The sequence below is a fragment of the Leuciscus leuciscus genome, assembly GCF_965113295.1.
Source record: "Leuciscus leuciscus genome assembly, chromosome: 21".
NCBI classification, from domain to species: Eukaryota; Metazoa; Chordata; class Actinopteri; order Cypriniformes; family Leuciscidae; genus Leuciscus; species Leuciscus leuciscus.
In genome coordinates, this window is record NC_138745.1 from 27,065,809 (window position 1) to 27,085,060 (window position 19,252).

Consider the following 19,252-nt stretch of genomic DNA (forward strand, 5'->3'; position numbering starts at 1 on the left):
GGTTGGAGGTTGGGGGTTGGAGGTTGGGGGGCGTTTACTGTAATAAGGTAGGCTGGCTTTACATGCTTTCTAAGTGGGTTTGTCAAACTTTCATTCTTTTTCAAGATGGCTCCCTGCACCTTTGTAATGGTGAGTGATTGTACATATCTTGTCTTTCTTTGCATGCTCTGTTTATCACTTATTTATTAACTCCCAAAGGGATTGAGTTGTCATTTTATAGGCTTAATCTAAGTTTGAATTATAATATGGTAGTTCATGTTGCGATGAAAGCTTTTATTACATCTTCACACGATGTATGGAAATTATGTGCATATGCTCTTACCCGCAATCTAAGCATTGACTGATGTTGAGTCAGAGTACATGTGAGGTACATGAATGATTATCCAAATGCTGTGGTTTATGTTTGACTAAATGTGGTGTATTATGCTTTGTATCTGGCTATTATCTTTTAGTTTGGCAATTAAATAAAGCCTAGTTTCATGTTTTGGCTATAGAGTCAGTTTAGAAGAAATAGTTGTGGTTTGGATAAGATAAAACGCACATTTTCCGGTGTAATCTTGGACCAGAAATTGTGTTGAATGCATTCAGACACTTAACAAATTCTTAGTTTTCCTTCCTAAAACGAATCTGGGTCTTAGCCAAGGATATGAATGTCCTCATGTCCGAACAATTACAGAAGTCCTATGAGTTTATAAGTTTCACCTCTTACGGGAAACGGGGGCATCTTTAACTATGCTGCGTGGAGACTTATAAAGTTCACCAAGTGGAATGTCTCTAAAGGGTTAGTCCACCCAAAATTGATCACCCTCATGTTGATCCAAACATGAATCCATTTCTTTCTTCTGTTGAACACAAAAGACGAAGATATTTTCAAGAACTTTGGGGTGTAAACCACACTGGACCCCGGTGAACTTCATTTTATGGACAAAAACTACTGAAACATTCTTCAAAATATCTTTGGTTTTGTATTTGGAACGCAATGAGGGTGACTCAGCTATAATTATTTAATTATTTCGTAGAAATCAATGACACTGCTGTAGAAAGTGATTTGGGTGTTAACCAAATGCGAACCAGTGAATGCGATCTTTCATCTTCTCACTTTAAATCTAGATGCGCCGTGGTTACTGTGTGTCTAGCACAGCGTGTGTCTAGCGAAATGATGTTGAGCGTGGTGAGTCTTTGACTGGGTGTTGTTTCGATACCATATTTATCTTTTTATCTTAGATTTGTAGGAATGAATTGCCACATGGCTGACAAGAGATGTCTAATGACATGTCCTGACATGCCCACTACCACAGTTCCTTATGATGCTAATAATGCTAAACACATTTAGCAATTGTGCTAGCAAGCAAATAATGGACGCTCTACACAGTAAAAGTATAAATAAAAGGTGAGTAGGAAATTGGAAAACTTGGTATGCTTCATATCTTTCTCCATTCACATTTGTGTCATGTGTTGCACAATACCGTTTACCAAGAAAATTTACAGAATGTTCCTTTCACTTATGATGTTAAACATTCCATTATGTTTAGAATCTTGTCTTTGTGGTATACTGAGTAATTCGGTAATGTCAGTAGACTTTAAGCCAAAGCAGAATCACCTTTTGGTTATTCTAACCTCAATCTCTTCTTTAAGAATATTGTCTCAGGAAGCTTTTTTATCATGCCTTCATCATTCATTTGTATGTATATATTTTTTCATTTTTTTATCCTTGTCCCAGACAAAGACTTTTAATTGTATTTTTTTTTTTATTCAACTATAAAATATAATAATTAATCCCAGTGAAATAATCATGTACCATTTTAAATATCTACTTTGTAAATTATTTGTATTTAATTTTTGAAAAAGCATAAAAGGGGCTTCAGACCCACTATAACCAACACATTTTCCCTATATACCTTTCAAAACCTTGGATAATGTAAGTTTTTATTTTTGTATGTTTTTGAAAGAAGTCTCTTACTTAAAGTCTTAACTGACACTTTTGATCAATTGAATGCATTTTTGCTGAATAAAAGATTATTTGGTAACACTTTATTTTACAGTGTCCTTATTCCACGTTACTTAGTTTCTGTAATAACTAGGAATGATGCATAATTACATGCAACTAACACTATTCCTGAACATCACCCTATAGTAAGTACATTAATTACTATTACTCAGTACTTAAATGTGTAATTACACTGTAACACAGACACCTTAAAATAAAGTGTAACTGTTTATTTTGATTAATCAAAAAAATAAATATATTTCCAAAAGCCTTTAATTAATTTTCACAGATACAAAATACAAGGTTCTAAATATAATGGAGTTGGAACATGAACCCAAGCACCCAGCATTCAATAAGTCAAGTCATCTTCATTTATATAGCGCTTTTAACAATGTAGATTGTTTAAAAGCGGCTTTACAGTGATAATAGGAAATTAAAGTAACAGAGATTGTTTTGGCTTTATAGCAGCTCTAGAATAAAGTTATTGTCCAGCTAAATTTTGTTTTGATTGATTCACTTCTGTTGCAACGATCATTAGTTATTAACTTAGGGGCCGCTAACACGACACCGTTTTAACAGAAAACTCTTTAAGTTCTCTCTACGCAAACTTTAAAAACGAGAACCTGTGAGAACGCTGATGGCGTGCACATGCACATTACGAGTTCAGTCTATAGGTATGTGCGTTTGAATATAAGTGGTCATTGGCCAAATGTGGTGGTTCCAACTTGCAGAAATAATACATTACCACTAATCTGTGGTTAAAGTCAACTGTCAACATGACAATTCTCTAAGGATGTTAGGCAAGCAGCAGACTGATAACACTGAAGAGTTTAGATTAGTGTCTTTTTTATGTTATGTAATATCATAATGATTCGAGTGGTATACAGTATTTTAAAGTGCATTTTATATCTGTTTGCAGATGCTGATTTTTGGCCTTTTTTTCTTTTTCTGCTGTAATGCACTTCAAAACGGTAAATTCATTTTCCTTCTCCTACATTTTAATTTCTATTGGTCAATATGTGTTGTGTTTGCTTGCAGTGTAAAGGTGTCACTTTTTACAAAGAAATCAAACCCCAGGCCTCCCCCAGATTTTTCCTTCTATATTTAGTGGTGCTCGCTAAGGCATCTTGCACCATTTGTGCTATGGATAAGAATAATTCCTTTTGGGTGTCTATTATAAGGTGCTTTGGTGGCAGAAAGCAAAACCTCAAAGCAATGTGTTAAAACCACTCGTGCTACCCTGAGCGTTCTTCCAACTCCCACAGTACTCACAGTGTGGAGTTTTCCACCAGCAGCTCACAATTTTCAGTCACACTTTATATTATGTGCCTTTAATAATGTACTTTATATACAGTATCAGGTGTATTTAACTACTATGTACTTGGATTTAAAAAGTTAGGAACAATATACTTATTGTGTTCATGTTGTATTGCAGGTAAATAAGTATAGGTAAAGTTAGGGACAGGTTTGGTGTTGTGTTTAGGTTTAAGGTTGTGTAAGGGAAGGGTCAACAGTGTAATTAAATATTGTGTTACATGTAATTACAGAAATTAATTACATCAATCACATTTATAAAAATACATGTACAATGTAAAAACATGTATGTGCACTGTATCAAGTGATTCATTTCAATGTTATTACAAGGTACTCAGTTTAGATTAGTGACATTGGAAACATTGCTAAGCTACGTAATATGCTATCAGTTTCTGATGCAGAAAAGTTAGTTCATGCATTCATGACCTCGAGACTGGATTACTGTAATGCTTTATTAGCTGGTTGTCCTGCATCCTCAATAAACAAGCTACAGTTAGTCCAAAATGCCGCCGCTAGAGTTCTTACGAGATCAAGAAAATATGATCATATAACACCGATTTTATCATCATTGCATTGGTTACCTATAAAGCTCCGTATTAATTATAAGATATTGCTACTGACTTATAAAGCCCTAAACGGCTTAGCTCCAGTCTATTTAACGGATCTTCTATCACCCTATAATCCATCGCGCTCTTTAAGATCACTAAATTCAAGGCTTTTGGTCATACCTAGGATATCCAGAACCACTAAAGGAGGGAGAGCATTTTCACATTTGGCTCCAAAACTCTGGAATAGTCTTCCTGATACTGTTCGTTGCTCAGACTCGCTCTCCCAGTTTAAAACTAGATTAAAGTTGCATCTCTTCAGCCAGGCATTCATATAATCCTACAGTTCAAACTACAATCCGGCCTCTAGCTCATAAATGCCAGAGGAGAACTGGCCCCCGACTGAGCCGGGGTTCTCCCAGGGTTTTTTTTCTCCATTAGGTCACCTGATGGAGTTTTAGGACACCATTGGAGTTTTTCGGTTCCTTGCCACTGTTGCCTTTGGCTTGCTCAGTTGGGGATATTTTGGGGATATTTAATTTAATTTTATCAATCAATAAATTCCTCTTGAAACAAACTTTGTTGTATTATTTTAATTTAATACTGTGAAGCTGCTTTGATACAATCTGTATTGTGAAAAGCGCTATACAAATAAACTTGACTTGACTTGACTCAAAGACACTTGATGGGACTCAATTTTCTGACTCTGTCATAAGCAAGCTTAACAAGTAGCTGATTGTTTTCCACTTAAAAGACATCTCTGCATTACATTATGGTAAATAATGTATTAGAGATAGACATTATTACCATAATGTAAAGAGACAGAGTGCATTGTGGGTAATAAACAGTAAGCAATGCAGTGAATTAAGAATTATGAAATGAAATGGCCAACACTTAAAATGGTGTGACTGTCCGTCAACTTGTCCTATAACTTGTTGCTTTTAAATTGCACTTTTTAAATTGGATTTTAAAACTTTACTTACTCTCTAAATCTGTTTTGTTTTGTAGAAAAGTGCAACTACTCTGTTATAATAAAGCAGACAGCAGAAAAGTTCACTTGCTTCAAGAAGATGGAGGGACTTGACCCAATTTGTACGTCTGATCAAGGGACACCTTCATGTCAGTTTTACTACAGTCAAGGGGTCATGTGCTTAAAATGGCTAGCAGACATTGACCTGACCTGTTTGAATGATTCTCTCAAGACACTTGATGGTAATAAGTGTCACAAACCTTTTCAGCATTGTAAAATATAAATGTTAAAGGCACACTATGCAAGCTTTGTACCTTAATTTTTTGATTTTCATATCTAAATATCTGTTTCTCTTACACAGACAAAGATAAAAAGTGTGCCCGCGACCAGGAATGTGAGTCAAAAAGCAGTCATTCTTAATTTAGTTATGGTATACTTTATTGTGAAGCAGGTATTTTTTGGGTGGGATTATTTAATTTAACTATTTTGTTTTGTTTTTTAGCTATCAGTTGCAGTGGAGAGTACCAATCTGGTAAAAGTTTTCTAAGCACATGTTATTTTTCTACGTTTTCTAAGCTCATGTTATTTTGATAGGGAAACAATTTCATGGCTGCAACCTAAAATTAAATGATTGTTGGTTTTTCTTTTAGAACCCATAGATTCAATGTCAACCCTGTCTACTACTGCCGCCGCCGAAAGATGCTGTAAGTGTGCAAGACTGAACAATTACTACGTGATAGCATTAATCATAATAATTCCACACATCCATGTACCTAAGTCGTTGCTCCTTTTGTTTATTTGCAGGCAAACCTTTAACAACAGCATGTGTTGTTATGACCTTCATCCACTGGATGTCACTAAATCCGTTTTTCTAAAAATTGAGTGACACATTGTCACATGCCTGTCCTGTCTCGTGTAGCACATGTGGTGTTTTGTGTTCCTGTCTCGATCCCAACCCTCCTTGTTATCTCATTATTGGTTTCATTTGCCCCACCTGTTGTTCCCTCATCACCTGCCTGATTTGTCCCTTTTATAAGTTCCTTTGTGTTTCCAGTCTGTGTCGGATCGTTGTCTTGTATACGTCTCCTGTTTTCCCGTGACCCTCCGGTATGTTTGTTTTTGAAGTTGTTGTTTTGGTTTATATTATGTTTTTCCCCCTTGTGGGTTTTTGTTTTACTTTATGTTTCTTTTATTAAATAAATCACTATTCTTTTGCAATTGAGTCCTCACCTAGTTTTCTTTAGTTATCACGTAACAGAACGATCCGACCATGTCAAGGACTCAGCGAAGGAATTCACGTCACCCACCAGCCCCCCCTGTCTCGTGCCCCCACTACGAACGTATTCTTCGTTTTCAGTCGCTAAATTCCCTCCGCCAACAAGGGGCTGATATGAGGAAGTTCGCGGCCGAATTCCTTAGAGCGGCGGAGGGATTAAAATTGAATGAAGGGCCTCTTAAGGACCTTTTCTTTTATGCTCTCGACGAGCCCATGGACTGGTTGCTCAGGAGGGCGCATGATGGGAGTACCTTTGAGGCGATGGTGGAGGGTCTCGCTCGCTTGCAGGAGCGAGAGGTCAGGAAGATGGTCTCAGTTCCGGTGGTCCCAGTTCCGGTGGTCCCGAGTCCGGTGGTCTCGAGTCCGGTGGTCCGGAGACGGAGGAGGAAGAGAAAGGCCTCCTCAACGACTTGTCCGGTGGCTCCTAAACCAGAGACCATCCCGGAGGTGACTGCCATCCCTGACGCGTCACTCAGGCGCCCTGCTCTGCCCACGCCGCCCAGGCGCCCTGCTCTGCCCGCGCCGCCCAGGCGCCCTTCTCTGTGGGCCGCCCTGGCCGCCCGAGGGAAAGTCTCCGCCCTGGCCGCCCGAGGGAAAGTCTCCGCCCTGGCCGCCCGAGGGAAAGTCTCCGCCTTGACCGCCCGAGGGAGAGTCTCCGCCCTGGCCGCCCCAGGGAGAGTCTCCGCCTTGGCCGCCCGAGGGAGAGTCTCCGCCCTGGCCGCCCAAGGGAGAGTCTCCACCCTAGCCGCCCGAGGGAAAGTCTCCGCCCTGGGCTCCCGAACTCTGTGGGCCGTCCTGGCTGTATTTGGCATGTTTGTGCTGCTGCGCGTCCATGTGTCTTTAATAAGCAGAGTGTAGGCTACACGCGTCGTGGACCCACCTATAGGCGCACATTACTAACGCGCTCTTTAAATAACAAATATATATATATATATTTATATATATATTGCGCCATTGACTTTAGACCATGTTTCAGTTGGTCAATGGCGCAGTCTATTTCTGTTGCCTCAAAAAAGCAACGTGCCAACAATGTGCCAGAACACACCTCGTTTTCAGACCAGCACGCCCATGGGTGCACAAATGGGCGCAAATGCATGCTATTAAAACAACGTGGCTGCAGGACGTGAAAATGATAACTGCGTCGGACTGAAACCAGCAAAAAACACTAGTATCGCGCTTGGCGCTGCATTGCGCGGGTGTAAGATATGCCCTAGGTGTGTGTGTGTGTGACTAATTAAGTAAATTGAGTACAACTGGAACATGAATATACATTTTAAAACAAAAACAATAGAAAAAAATTTATGAATTTAATCTTAATACTTAATTCGCCACGTTAGGAAGCAATAGGTCATCCGATAACTTTTTGCCTACTGTTTTATGAATACTGTGAATTTGGATGTACTACTCTATTCACATACATTTTTTCACCTATTATATAGAAGGGTAGTATGCATTTCAGATCTAGCAATAGTAAACACAAAGTCGGCATGAAACGAAAGTTGTGAGCACCCTTTCTTCCCTATTATAATGTATATCTATCTAGTGAAACAGCTTCTCTAAAGAGAAAAAAAATTAGGACAGGACTTGATTTTGTCCCTCAGTAATTGCATTTGTTAATTACTGTGATCTCATGTGAGTGACAGGTTGCTGTTGTGACATTACAGTGACATTATTGTCCCGCCCTCACGGCGATGCACACGTCATCAGAGAAGAGATGTTGGGAATACAGCCCAGCCTCATTAGAAAAACGTACATGTGGCAACATTTTTGCAAAACGCAAAATACATTGCATCATGCACATTGCGCGACAGTTTCAAAGTGAAATGTCAAGTGAGTGTCGCTAAAAGCGTGTTTATTTTTTTCCGGAACAGATGAATGTGAATATGGCAACGTTTTATTACGTTGGAGCTTGTACGTATCACTGCAGTTCTGAATTTAAATGTCCGGCGATTGGCACTTAAAGCTTAATGCTCCGTTTTAAAATAGCGTATACTTACACTAAACCCTAAACCTACCCGATAGTGTTAACAAAAGCAAATGTGACATAAAAACGCAATCGTAACCATAACATCTTAGCTTGTTTTATCTTTTATCTTTATGATGACTCGTCTTTCACAGGATTCATACCCGAGCTCTCCACATCACAAGTACAATTCTGTACCAGTAGAGCTACCGAACAAGCTTAGCACATCAGTAAAACCGAACATATGGAGCTGGTTAAGTGATGCAAACTCTGAAATATATTTGTTTACAAATCATACACTATGGTAAAAAAAAACTTGAGGTCATAACATAATTGTGCATGGAGCCGTGTGAAAACAAGTCTTTATTAATCTATAATCTGCCCCTGTAATCATAAATGTGTGTGAAAACGAGCAAAAGTGCTTGCTGTTTTACTAGTGTTCATTTTCAAATGTTGCCACAGGTACACTGTAAAAAATAATTCCGTAAAAAAACGGATAATGTACTGGCAGAAAATTACCAGGACATTTTACGTTAAATTACGGACAGTTCCTTCACCTCTAAAACGGAAAAATCTGTATATTAACAGTAAATTTTCTGTATTATTAACGGATAATCCTCATACAGAAATTTCTATATTTATAGAAATTTTATAGCATATATTTTGGTGGCAAATAATTCAAGAACGATATATACAAATTGAACATGGTTTATTTTTGTACAAATTTTCATGTAAACATTCTTAAATGCATTCCATGGGTGTATATATATATATATATATATATATATATATATATATGACAAATGAAATGAAACCATGTACAAAGCACCATTAAAAAGTGTTTGTATTGTGGAATAAGTTTTTAGACATTAAACAAACAAGAGACAGAATTAAAAAAAGAAAACATGAGAAGGTACATGCACAATATTGGTGTTGCACCAAATAGGTCACAAAATTCTTTGAAAAAAACTTCATAAACTGTGAAAGTCAAGATTCAAAACATTTTCAAATGCAATGCAATACAAATACAATACAGAAACAAACAAACAAAAACAATTAAATACGAATACAGGTCTGCTGCTTTTATCATTAAAAATAGCTTTAGACAGTCAATAGTAGAGTGAAATGTTAAGGCCCGTACACACCGGGACGAATTTCGCGCGCGATATTCGCCGACGTTTAACGCCTCGTGACTAAATAAAGGGCGCCAATGTGAGTGTGCACACCGACGCGAAAAACGCCACGCGTAAAAGCGTCTTTTTTTTTTAAACGCCTCGGGTTCGTTTTTTTGGTTTGACGCGCCGCGTCAAAAACTATCCGACCAATGAGATTGGCGCTTTTGCTCACGTGTCTGGAGCTTCTGAAGTTACAGTAAAACACAACTTGGGGGCGCTCAAACACAAAACGGTCTTGCCGAGCACACATACCACGTAACAGCGAAGAAGATATACGCGTCTACGCTGCCCATAGACAGACACTGCCGGGAAGAAATAAGACGAGGAAGATGCAAGGCAAGATGAATGTAGAGCTGCTGGTCTCGTTGGTGTCGGAACATAAAGAACTATATGACAAACGCGACAGCGACTACAAAAATCTTGATAAAAGAGAACTGTTATGGAGTGGTATTGCAGTATATACTGTTATGGAGTGGTATTGTATTTCTGTTTTACATTAAGCGCCATCTAATGTCAGGGAATGAATTTGCATGTTCACTCGGCTCATCGTCAGCGAAAATCGCTTGGGTGTGAACACAAAAAACGCGTTGAAAAACGCTGGCGAATAACGCGCGCCGATATTCGTCCCGGTGTGTACGGGCCTTTAGTGTTGATGCCATTTTTCTGTAAGAGTAACACCATATTCCTTAAAGGGTTAGTTCACCCAAAAATTGTAATTGTCATTAGTTACTCACGCTCATGTTGTTCCACACCCCACAAGACTTCCATTCGTCTTCAGAACAAAAATTAAGATCTTTTTGAGGAAATCTGAGAGATTTCTGTCCCTCCATTGACATCTTACGCAACTACCAATTTCAAGGTTCAGAAAGGTATACAGACATAAATGTAATCCATGTGACTCCAGTGGTTTAACCTCAAATGTATGAAGTGGCACAAATGTTTTGTGTGAAGAAGAAAAAAGAATTAAATTTTTTCTCACAAAATATAGATCGCTGCTGACCCAGCAGGGTGAGAACAAGCCACTGAGATGCTCATGTGAATGTATAAATAATTGTGACAAAAGACAATTTGGTTTTTTTTTCACACACAAAGCATTTGCATCGCTTTTTTGGGGGGTTAAACCAATGAAAAGACATAGATTACACTGTGTTCTAACTACACGCAACACACGATAAAGGGTATATTTTCCATGTCAATCAGAGTTTTTGTCCTAACCAGTGACACGTGACGATTCTATTTTAGAAACGGTTTCTATTTTTCAGCTGGAACACTACACAAAAACAACAACTGTCAACTCATTGTGAACAAACAGGTGTATTCTTTGACAAAGATCGTTTCAGTCACTCAGTTGTTTAAATGGTGTAATATTTATGAATTTGATTATGTACTTATCAATTTCATTGTGATTGCTGTGCACTTGCCAAGAGAACCTGCCCACACACTGTTCTGATTGGCTTTTTGGTTTTTAATTGATTTTGTCGCTTTACATGGTCACGATGCATTTGGTGTGGACAGAAAAACTGCTTGTTGCTAGAATCTTATCGCATTGCATTTGGTTAGGACACCGTGTTACTTTAATGATGTCTTTACTACCTTTCTGGAGCTTGAAAGTGGTAGTTGCGAAAGCTGTCAACAGAGGAAGAGAAAGCTCTCAGATTTAATTAAAGGTGTAATGTGTGATATTTCTGAGGATCTATTGACAGAAATGCAATATAAGATCCATAACTATGTTTTCAGTGGTGTATAAAGACCTCACTTAATGAACCGTTATGTTTTTATTACCTTAGAATGAGTCATTTATATCTATATAACCGCGGCCACCCCCTTCTATGAAGGTCGACATACTGTGACGTCATGTTTCTACCGTAGCCGACAGCGAACAAACAGCGCTACAGAGCGCGTTTCGTCACTAACTTGAATGAGAAGCAGCAGAAAAAGACGCAGCAGAATACTCAGGTTGTCCCTGACGCTGCAAATGTGGAGGAAAAACATGCTGTCTGAACGACGCCTCGGACATCGTAACGTTAGCTATTTCCCCTTACCTAAGTTAGCTGCTTTGATGCTCTTATCTTATACTAACTAGCATGGAAACAAGCTATGGTAAAGTCAGTGAATAAAAGACTAACACAATGATAAACAAGTAAAAATAACAATCGCAATAACATGTGGTTTTACTGAATAATTAAGTAAATATAATTGAATATAAAATATAATATAGAGAAACCTCATTGCTTGACTTGCTACTCTCTGCTGACTCAGACGACGACATCTTCCGATCCTACGTCGGCCACCGTAGTTTCTCATTCGAGTTTGCAATTTGAAGGAAAGGCCGCGAGCTATTGACTTGTTGCAATTCGCAAATCTCACTACTAGATGCCGCTAAAAATCACACACTGCACCTTTAAAAAGATCTTCATTTTTGTTCTGAAGATGAACTAAAGTCTTGCAGGTTTGGAACATCAGGAGGGTGAGTAATTAATGACATTATTTTCATTTTGGAGTGAACAACTTGCGTGAAAAACTTTCCTTCTTCGGTATGTTCAGTTAAAGGTCCATTAAGATATTTGACAAAAGCTTAAACTTTACATGGGTTTTCAGTTGTTCATACAGGAACTTCAGCAGTCTTGGAGGAATGTGTAGACGTTTGATTTCCTTCATCTCAGCCTTTTCGACCTTCGTTCAGGATTTCTGCACAGGAAAGTTGGATATGAAGAAAAAAAATTATGTTTTTAGCTACACAAGAAATTAAATGAAGGAAATTGAACTACAAAGTATCATACAGACCAGGTTGAGGTTGAAAAACAATCGTACAGTATTTTACGTTCGTTAAATTATCAACTGCCATCCCTAATTCTTTCAAATTCAAACACTGTATAAAATGCTAAGACTTCTGTTTCCAGTGGACTCCAATTGCATGTCATGTTAGCTTGTCTGCTCAACTATACCTTATAATATGTTTCATTATTTTCAATTATATAAACAGTAACACAACAACATGCTCTATAAAAAGTTCATTAAAAATGTGTTGCTTATCTTTATATGAACTCCAGGATAAGTGCCATTTTCTTCGGGTATTTTGTAGCTCACTGCCTCAATGGGGTAGGAGATGTGGTCAAGAATAACTTATTGAATGACAGCAATCCTGAATGCCCATCACCTTAAACAAATAAGATATTACAAAATGAAAAACATTACACAATCACTTCAGAAAACCGCTCCAAAAATAGTTTAAATCTTCCCCATACAATGTTTTTCTACTGACCATATAAGCATAAAATATTTGAAGGTCGACCAACTTTTTCTATAAACATTTTTCCTCAGACTTTAAATTTAAATGTGTTTTGCCAATATTGAATACTCATAATGATAAAAAAAAAAAATATATATATACTAATAAAACAAAATACAAACCAATAAGGAGCATGCAGGGTGGTGCTTGGGATGCACAGTAACGTTACATCAGCAAAGTCCTGTCAATAGATAAGAAAACAACAGAAACACTATGAAACAAACTAATGACGAGGGACCTGGTAAAGAATGACTAACGTTACAGGCAGAAGTATAACAGCAGTCATGCTAAATGTAAATTAATCTTTCAAGGTCATTATTTGGGGTTTAAAGTCAAATAATATGTGAGTGTGTATAATGTCTGTGTGTTGTCTAAAACAAAGACAAGACAATAAAAAGTCTAACGTAAACATAACATTAACGTAACATACCTCATTTGGCAGAAAATGTGGTGTTATATCCTTGATCCAGCTGTACTGCATCTTCACAGTCTCTTCACGTTGTAGCTTCATGCCTTTTAAATCAAGCAAGTCTTAAATGGCCTTTCCTTTTCTTGACGATTCATCTGGTAGCTTTTGTTTGAAGCCATTAAACTGCTCCAAAAACACGAGTGCTAACGTTACTGCACTTTATACTGGTTAACGGGTGCGCTCGGCACGAAATAAAAAAAAATAAAAGCCAATAAACCAGTTACAACGAGGACACTATAACACATACAATCAGGGGAACTTCCACGAGTGTGAACTAAATCTTTTAAAATGTGACGAAATGCCCCAAAAAAAACGATAAACGCAACGGCTCCGACATTGCCTAACAAGCCGGGTGGCAACTAAATAACGTTACGTAAACAGCTTATTTGACATTTAGCAAAATATAATTTTCGGTTTTTACCACAGAAGTGTCAGAATGGCTTACACACATACGAAATCCGACTTTAAAATGCAACTTTCGCCGCGTCATCTGTGTGTGTAATGGCGCTTGCATCTCAAACTTTTCGCGCTGATCAGGTTCTAGTTCCCACAATGCAACGCGTAATTCAAAATACAGGTAAAAGTCCTGTAAAAGACAAATACGGAAAATTCCTTCAAATGAATATGGTACATTGTACTGTATTTTTATGGATTTTTTTTACAGTGTAGCTAACTCTACATCGGGTGCCATTAGCAAAAGCTACATACTAACTTACATACCTTCATAATCATGAATAAATGAGGAGGCGTAAAACTTAAATCCTTTATCTAACGGAGTACTCGGGGCTCTGGAAGTCCGTTTAGCAATACGATGTACATCTGAAATGGATAGAATGGGTAGCTCCTGTAAACACCGGCTATAAAAGGTCGCCATTCCTACGCTGTGTTTACCTCAGTAGCTGACGACCGGAAGTAGTTATATCTGTTTTGTAGAACCCGGAAGTATGTTGCGCATAACCTCTATTGTTTTGTTTAAAAGTACACATTTCAAGCTTTCTATAGAGATATATTTCTCAGGTCTGTGAGGCAAGTAGCTTATGAGACAAGCTCCAGTTCACACGCCGGCGTCTCCGTGTCCTGATTATAGTGCCTGCTATATTTTCTTATTTATTAAATCCAGGCAATTGGTTGATGAAACATTGATTAAAATTAAGATACAATTAATACAAAACGAAATTAACTTTAAAGAAAGGCTTTCTACAAAACCAAACTTAATGAAGTGGTCAAAAAATCATGTCTGCCCACTCCATTTGTCTCTTGATCTTAATCATGCTTTTCCAGGGCTCTCAAGTCTCACGCATTCACCTTGAGACACACGCATTTCAACCAGTTCACACGCCACACCTTGTATTTCTCACGTCACACTGAGGAGTAAACTTGTCCCGCTATACAATTAATGGACGAGGTGCAGGCAAATGGAGGGAAGTTCAGCTGCTGTCTCGAACATACACATAATAAATACATAGACGCCCTATTGGCCGCTGGATCATACGTCAACGGCGCCGCCATACTGCGGAGGGCAACTTTCCCATACCTCTCATAACGAGAATTGAGAAAAATGTCTATTTCGTGTGCTGCTTGGGGCTTTACAAATCACCACATAATTGAAAACGGGTCTCAGGGAATTACCTTTCACAAGCAAAACTGAAAATTTGTTTCTGGTTGTATTTCATTTACTATTTTTATTTTCAGAGGAGAAAGGCCGCGAAATTTAAAAATACCACTGTTATTGTGTCACGAAATGTAGTTTTGAGAGTTTTTCAGTCGACAATGTAGTTGTTTAAAGCTCAAATCTGTGGTTTATTTATAAAGATAGCGCCTATTTAAAAATGTTATCTGACGGTTTCGGAGTTGTGAGATCCAGCGATCACCGGGCGCTCAGCGCTCATGTACCCCGCCGAGAACAGCCTTACCTCGGCTAGTGCTTCTGACGTTCGCCGCTGGATCTGATGTCTTTAGTCTAGTGGTTAAACATGAGAATAATTCGTCTTGTGTATATCTAACGGGCGATCTTTGGTCTCATTATCCTATAATTTGTTCCTTGGCAAATCGTTTTGGCTGAGGGCAAAGTGAAGTTTCATAACTTTATATATTTAGGCTATTTAACTTTAACGTTGTAGCCTGCTGTATGTTTGACTGAATCGTTTACTTTATTTCTTGACTTGTAGACTATAGCTTCTTATACCTTTACAAAACTGAAATTTAACAAAAAGAGACAGGGTTGCGTCATTTTATTTTATATCAGCCTTTGTAAGAATATTTTAAAATATATAAATTTACATTATTATTGTTATTATAATAATATACCATTCGCGATTATCAATCTATTATAGTTATGCTGTTAAATTATTGTACTATTCATAGTAACTAATTAACTTATTATTTTTTATTTTTTATTGTCTATATTCTGTAATTGATATTTCATATTCTATTGCTATTATTGTAGTATATAATATTATATTATATTGCATAAACTATATGCTATTATCAATATATTATTATTATTATATTATAGTACTTATGATATAGCCTAATATAATTATACTTTTCATTACTATTTTATTTGCCGTATACAGTCTGTTTATTTTATTGACTCAACTATTTACTATTAGCCTACTTCTCACTTTATCTTATATTTACTATTTGCATTGCACTGTAGTTGTACCATATCATATGTATTACCATAAAGGATCCATCAGTTATCTTTGTTATTGCTAGAATCGGGTCAATGCAGAGTATGCTTTTTCCACAATAAGAAAACTTTATTTAATTTAATGTGAAAATTAAATTATATCTCAGTATGGGGGTGTTCACAATTCTTATCCAAGAATAAAAAGCCAAATACATGACAAGCCTGAGCTTTGGCTATTCCTTATTAAAAAAAAATATTTTATAAGTCTAACTATCGAGATTTTAAATAACTAGAGATGGAACTTTTTTGTACACCACATACAAACCACTGAAATCGGTTGATAAATGTAATTTTTTAAAAGTTTTTATCCAGAAAAACCGCAGCTCACCTGTTTACTTGCATTTGATTACAGCGCAGCGCAGTCTTGCTCTCAGCAAAATGGCGGACGCGTTGACCTATCACAGCAACGTTCCAAAGCGGAGTTATACAGAATTAAATGCCACCTATCTGCCAATCAGAAATTAGAATTAGTTGTTTCTGGGTAAATTACGTGTTCCCGCTGCACGCACGTTCGTTACTAGGCAACACGCGCGCGCGCGCACACACACAAACACAAACACACAAACACACGGAGTGGAAGTTGGAAGCGCAAGATCTGATGACTGCGGTTTGCGATAAGAACCTCTTCATTTTTGATTTTACGATTCCTGGACGAAATATCTTGCCTGTGATCAGCTGTGAGAGCTGATGTTGAGGAATATAGCCAAATTCGTGCTAAATTATTTTTGATGCAGTCAAAAACTCTCAAAATATTATAAAGGGGTCATCGGATGCAAAATTAAACATAAGAATGTCTCTCTCTTCACTGTCGAGATGGTCTCTTGATACAGCGTAAATGGATCACATTCACAAGTGTTCAAAACTTGCGTTTTATGCAAATTTTTGTACAAATTTTTATTTCTTGGCCACACAGATTGGCACAATGAGGACTTCAGGCAACAGGAAAATGCGAAATGGTGAGACAGATGCCAGAAGAGTCACCAACAGCAACAAGACAAGCAGGCATGAGTCTACAACAGATGCCAAGAAGTCACCAACAAGTAAGATGTGACAAACTATTTATTATAAGTTATAGGCTAGTTAAAGGTTTGTTAAAGGTACACTATGTAAAGTTTTTTTTCTCCGGAATTTGCAAAATGATAATGAGCAAGTACATCATGAATCCATCTTCCAAATCATGTTTTTGTCTTATCCTGAATTACTGTGATACACCTATAATAAGTAAGGCCGTGCACAGACATTTAGTTGGACACAGGTACATGCTCAGGTGGAAAAAAATGCCACCCCTCTTATAATTACTTAATTACCGGTAATGTAATGTAAAAAATACATGAAAATTACGTTTTTACATACTGTAGTAGTTACATATTGTAGAACACCTTTAAATTACTTTCATATTTATTTATATAAATAAATAAAGGAATAAGTATGTCCTTGAAATTGGTAAATGAGCACAAGCAATGTTGCGCATTACTGACAGAAATAAATGGCTATTTATTATGACTATTATTGTACTTCTCTTATTTAGATTACAGTTGCAGCTGGAATAATGTTATGAAATTAGTGTTTTAAATGTAACATTTTAAGTGTATAAAATATAAAGTTATACTTTTCTGTACATAATTGGGTAAAACGGGGCTAAGTGTGCGTTTTATCACTCCCATAGTGTATGATTGTTGAACAAAAATATGTTGTTTATTGAACATTAAAGGATTAGTTAAAAAAATTGCTGATAATTTACTCAAAATTACCCATGTCATCCAAGATATCCAAGTCTTTCTTTCTTCAGTCGAAAAGAAATTAAGGTTTTTGAGGAAAACATTCCAGGATTTATTATTATTATTATTTTTCTTTATTTTTCTTGACCTTTCCAACGTGATGACGTAATACGTGGTGCATCTCAGAGATGGTACAAGATGGGCATTTGTGGTTAAAAAGTATATATATATATATATATATATATATATATATATATATATATATATATATATATATATATTCATTTATTTATTTATTTATTTATTTTATTTTTTTTTGAAAATGACCGATCGTTACGCTAGATAAGACCCTTATTTCTCGACTAGGATCGTGTAGAGACTTTGAAGCTGCATTGAGACGGACATTTGAACCTTCTTTGAACATTGGAATAGTTGGTTGCCATTGAAGTCCATTCTGTGTAGAAAAATCCTGGAATGTTTTCCTCAAAAACCTTAATTTATTTTCAACTGAAGAAAGAAAGACATGGATATCTTGGATGACATTGGGGTAAGTAAATTATCAGCAATTTTTTTGAAAGTGAACTAATCCTTTAATGGAGCAAAAGATTTTGTGTGAAAATAAATCAGAAAAGTGTTTGGTTTAAAAATCTTATAAATGTGAGGTGGCAAGTGCTGGCATAATCCTGTTTGTGGGGTAAGAGGCCAACCTTCATGGGGCAAAAGCACTTATCCAGTCAGAGACTAAAAGGGCAGGTGCTTGAACAACACTTGGGGTCTATACAGTTGGTACTCAACCAGAATAATAACGGCGGCGGCAAATTGGGGATGTGTATTTGCTGCCCTTTACCGCTAAGTGGCGCTTTAATCACAGACTTTGAAAAGTGTCAGTTTATTCTCTCTATGACGTAATCTGCTGCGGCTCATTGAGAGCTGAGGTCGCAGATAAATTCAAGTTAAACATTGTAGTTAAACTAATTCATAATCACAGTACTGAAAAGAAGTACAAATTTAGAACTGAAAAAAAAATAGGCTTCTATTATTGCATCAAATTTAAGCAAAGCAGGCCTAGGCACACGTTAACATTGTGTGTCCAGTTTTTCTGTCATTTAGAAAGGCTATGCATGCCAATAGGTTACTTGTCTTTTACTTCGTGTTATTTTAATTTGTTAGTAGATTTAATAACTGAAACATAACAGTGAAATAAATTAAAATAAATGATCGTAAAATTAAAACATTGTCAGGACTTTCTAACCGATGTTAGTCGGCAGCATTCGTGTTTTTGGATTAATTAAGAATTAAATAGGCTTACAGTAGGTTGTTATTATTTGCATAATTTTCTTTAATAAATAATGAAAACATTTCAACATAAACATTGCAATAGAAAAATGTCACATCAATGAGGCTTTGCGTAAGGATAAGACGTTAAGCTCATGCTCATGAGACAGCGTTCAGACGATAGCTGTGTGGTCAACGCTTCAACAAATGCCTTGCGGTGCTTCAAGCGTTCTGAGTTTGAATCTCAGCTCTATCTAATTTTGTTTCTTGTTTAATATGCTATTTGTCAAAAATAAAAACTTCTGAAATGTTAATTTATTGATTCAAAACACTTTTCGGAGCATTGTTAGCCTATTCATTGTCTGTCCTTTTTATTTATAGGCGTTTAGACATTGTAGCCTACATACTATAACTGATGTTAGCCGACAGCATTTATGTTTTACCGTTCTTGATGCTTAAATAGAACAGATTCAGTAGAAATAGAACAGAACAGAAGTCAAGCATTTTGTTTAATTAATAATGGCACATTACAACATAAATTTGCTACATTCAGTTGAGCCTCTGTTGCGCTGTGGCCTA

The 19,252-nt window shown here is 36.9% G+C and overlaps 1 protein-coding gene and 2 long non-coding RNA genes across 8 annotated transcripts in view; 2 read left to right on the forward strand and 1 right to left on the reverse strand.

The window, feature by feature from the left end:
- The first annotated feature begins 43 nt into the window (after nucleotides 1-43).
- LOC309485976 (uncharacterized protein) lies at nucleotides 44-6,034 on the forward strand. Of its 3 annotated transcripts, none has more exons than XM_082153025.1 (7): nucleotides 44-1,171; nucleotides 2,907-2,958; nucleotides 4,855-5,058; nucleotides 5,178-5,210; nucleotides 5,319-5,363; nucleotides 5,467-5,520; nucleotides 5,621-6,034. In XM_082153025.1, exons 1-7 carry the CDS (start codon nucleotides 1,064-1,066, stop codon nucleotides 5,689-5,691), a joined length of 567 nt encoding a protein of 188 aa, XP_082009151.1. In that variant the 5' UTR covers nucleotides 44-1,063; the 3' UTR covers nucleotides 5,692-6,034. The 3 variants fall into 3 exon arrangements, with proteins under 3 accessions (XP_082009151.1, XP_082009152.1, XP_082009153.1); XM_082153026.1 differs by having other exon boundaries at nucleotides 5,319-5,348; XM_082153027.1 differs by having other exon boundaries at nucleotides 90-129.
- A 4,677-nt stretch (nucleotides 6,035-10,711) lies between these two features.
- On the reverse strand, nucleotides 10,712-16,045 carry LOC309485978. Of its 4 annotated transcripts, XR_014201350.1 has the most exons (4): nucleotides 12,950-15,165; nucleotides 12,642-12,700; nucleotides 11,234-12,387; nucleotides 10,712-11,193 (listed from the first exon to the last, which is right to left on the reverse strand). It is a non-coding gene; the product is annotated as an uncharacterized lncRNA (long non-coding RNA). The 4 variants fall into 4 exon arrangements; XR_014201349.1 differs by adding an exon at nucleotides 16,009-16,045 and having other exon boundaries at nucleotides 11,234-13,111; XR_014201351.1 differs by having other exon boundaries at nucleotides 11,234-12,700.
- Nucleotides 16,046-16,262: 217 nt separating this feature from the next.
- Nucleotides 16,263-19,252, forward strand: part of LOC309485274 — a 32,549-nt gene continuing 29,559 nt past the window's right edge. Inside the window, exon 1 of the long non-coding RNA XR_014201127.1 lies at nucleotides 16,263-16,720. This is a non-coding gene — a long non-coding RNA (uncharacterized lncRNA). The remainder of the gene's footprint in view (nucleotides 16,721-19,252) is intronic.

What these genes read in the sequence shown, in the direction of transcription:
- LOC309485976 (XM_082153025.1), top strand. Translation starts at nt 1,064, where the DNA reads ATGCGAACCAGTGAATGCGATCTTTCATCTTCTCACTTTAAATCTAGA. An exon ending in GTGTGCCCGCGACCAGGAAT is followed by an intron (nt 5,211 to 5,318) that starts GTGAGTCAAAAA and finishes TTTGTTTTTTAG; the next exon opens with CTATCAGTTGCAGTGGAGAG. An exon ending in ATCTGGTAAAAGTTTTCTAA is followed by an intron (nt 5,364 to 5,466) that starts GCACATGTTATT and finishes TTTTTCTTTTAG; the next exon opens with AACCCATAGATTCAATGTCA.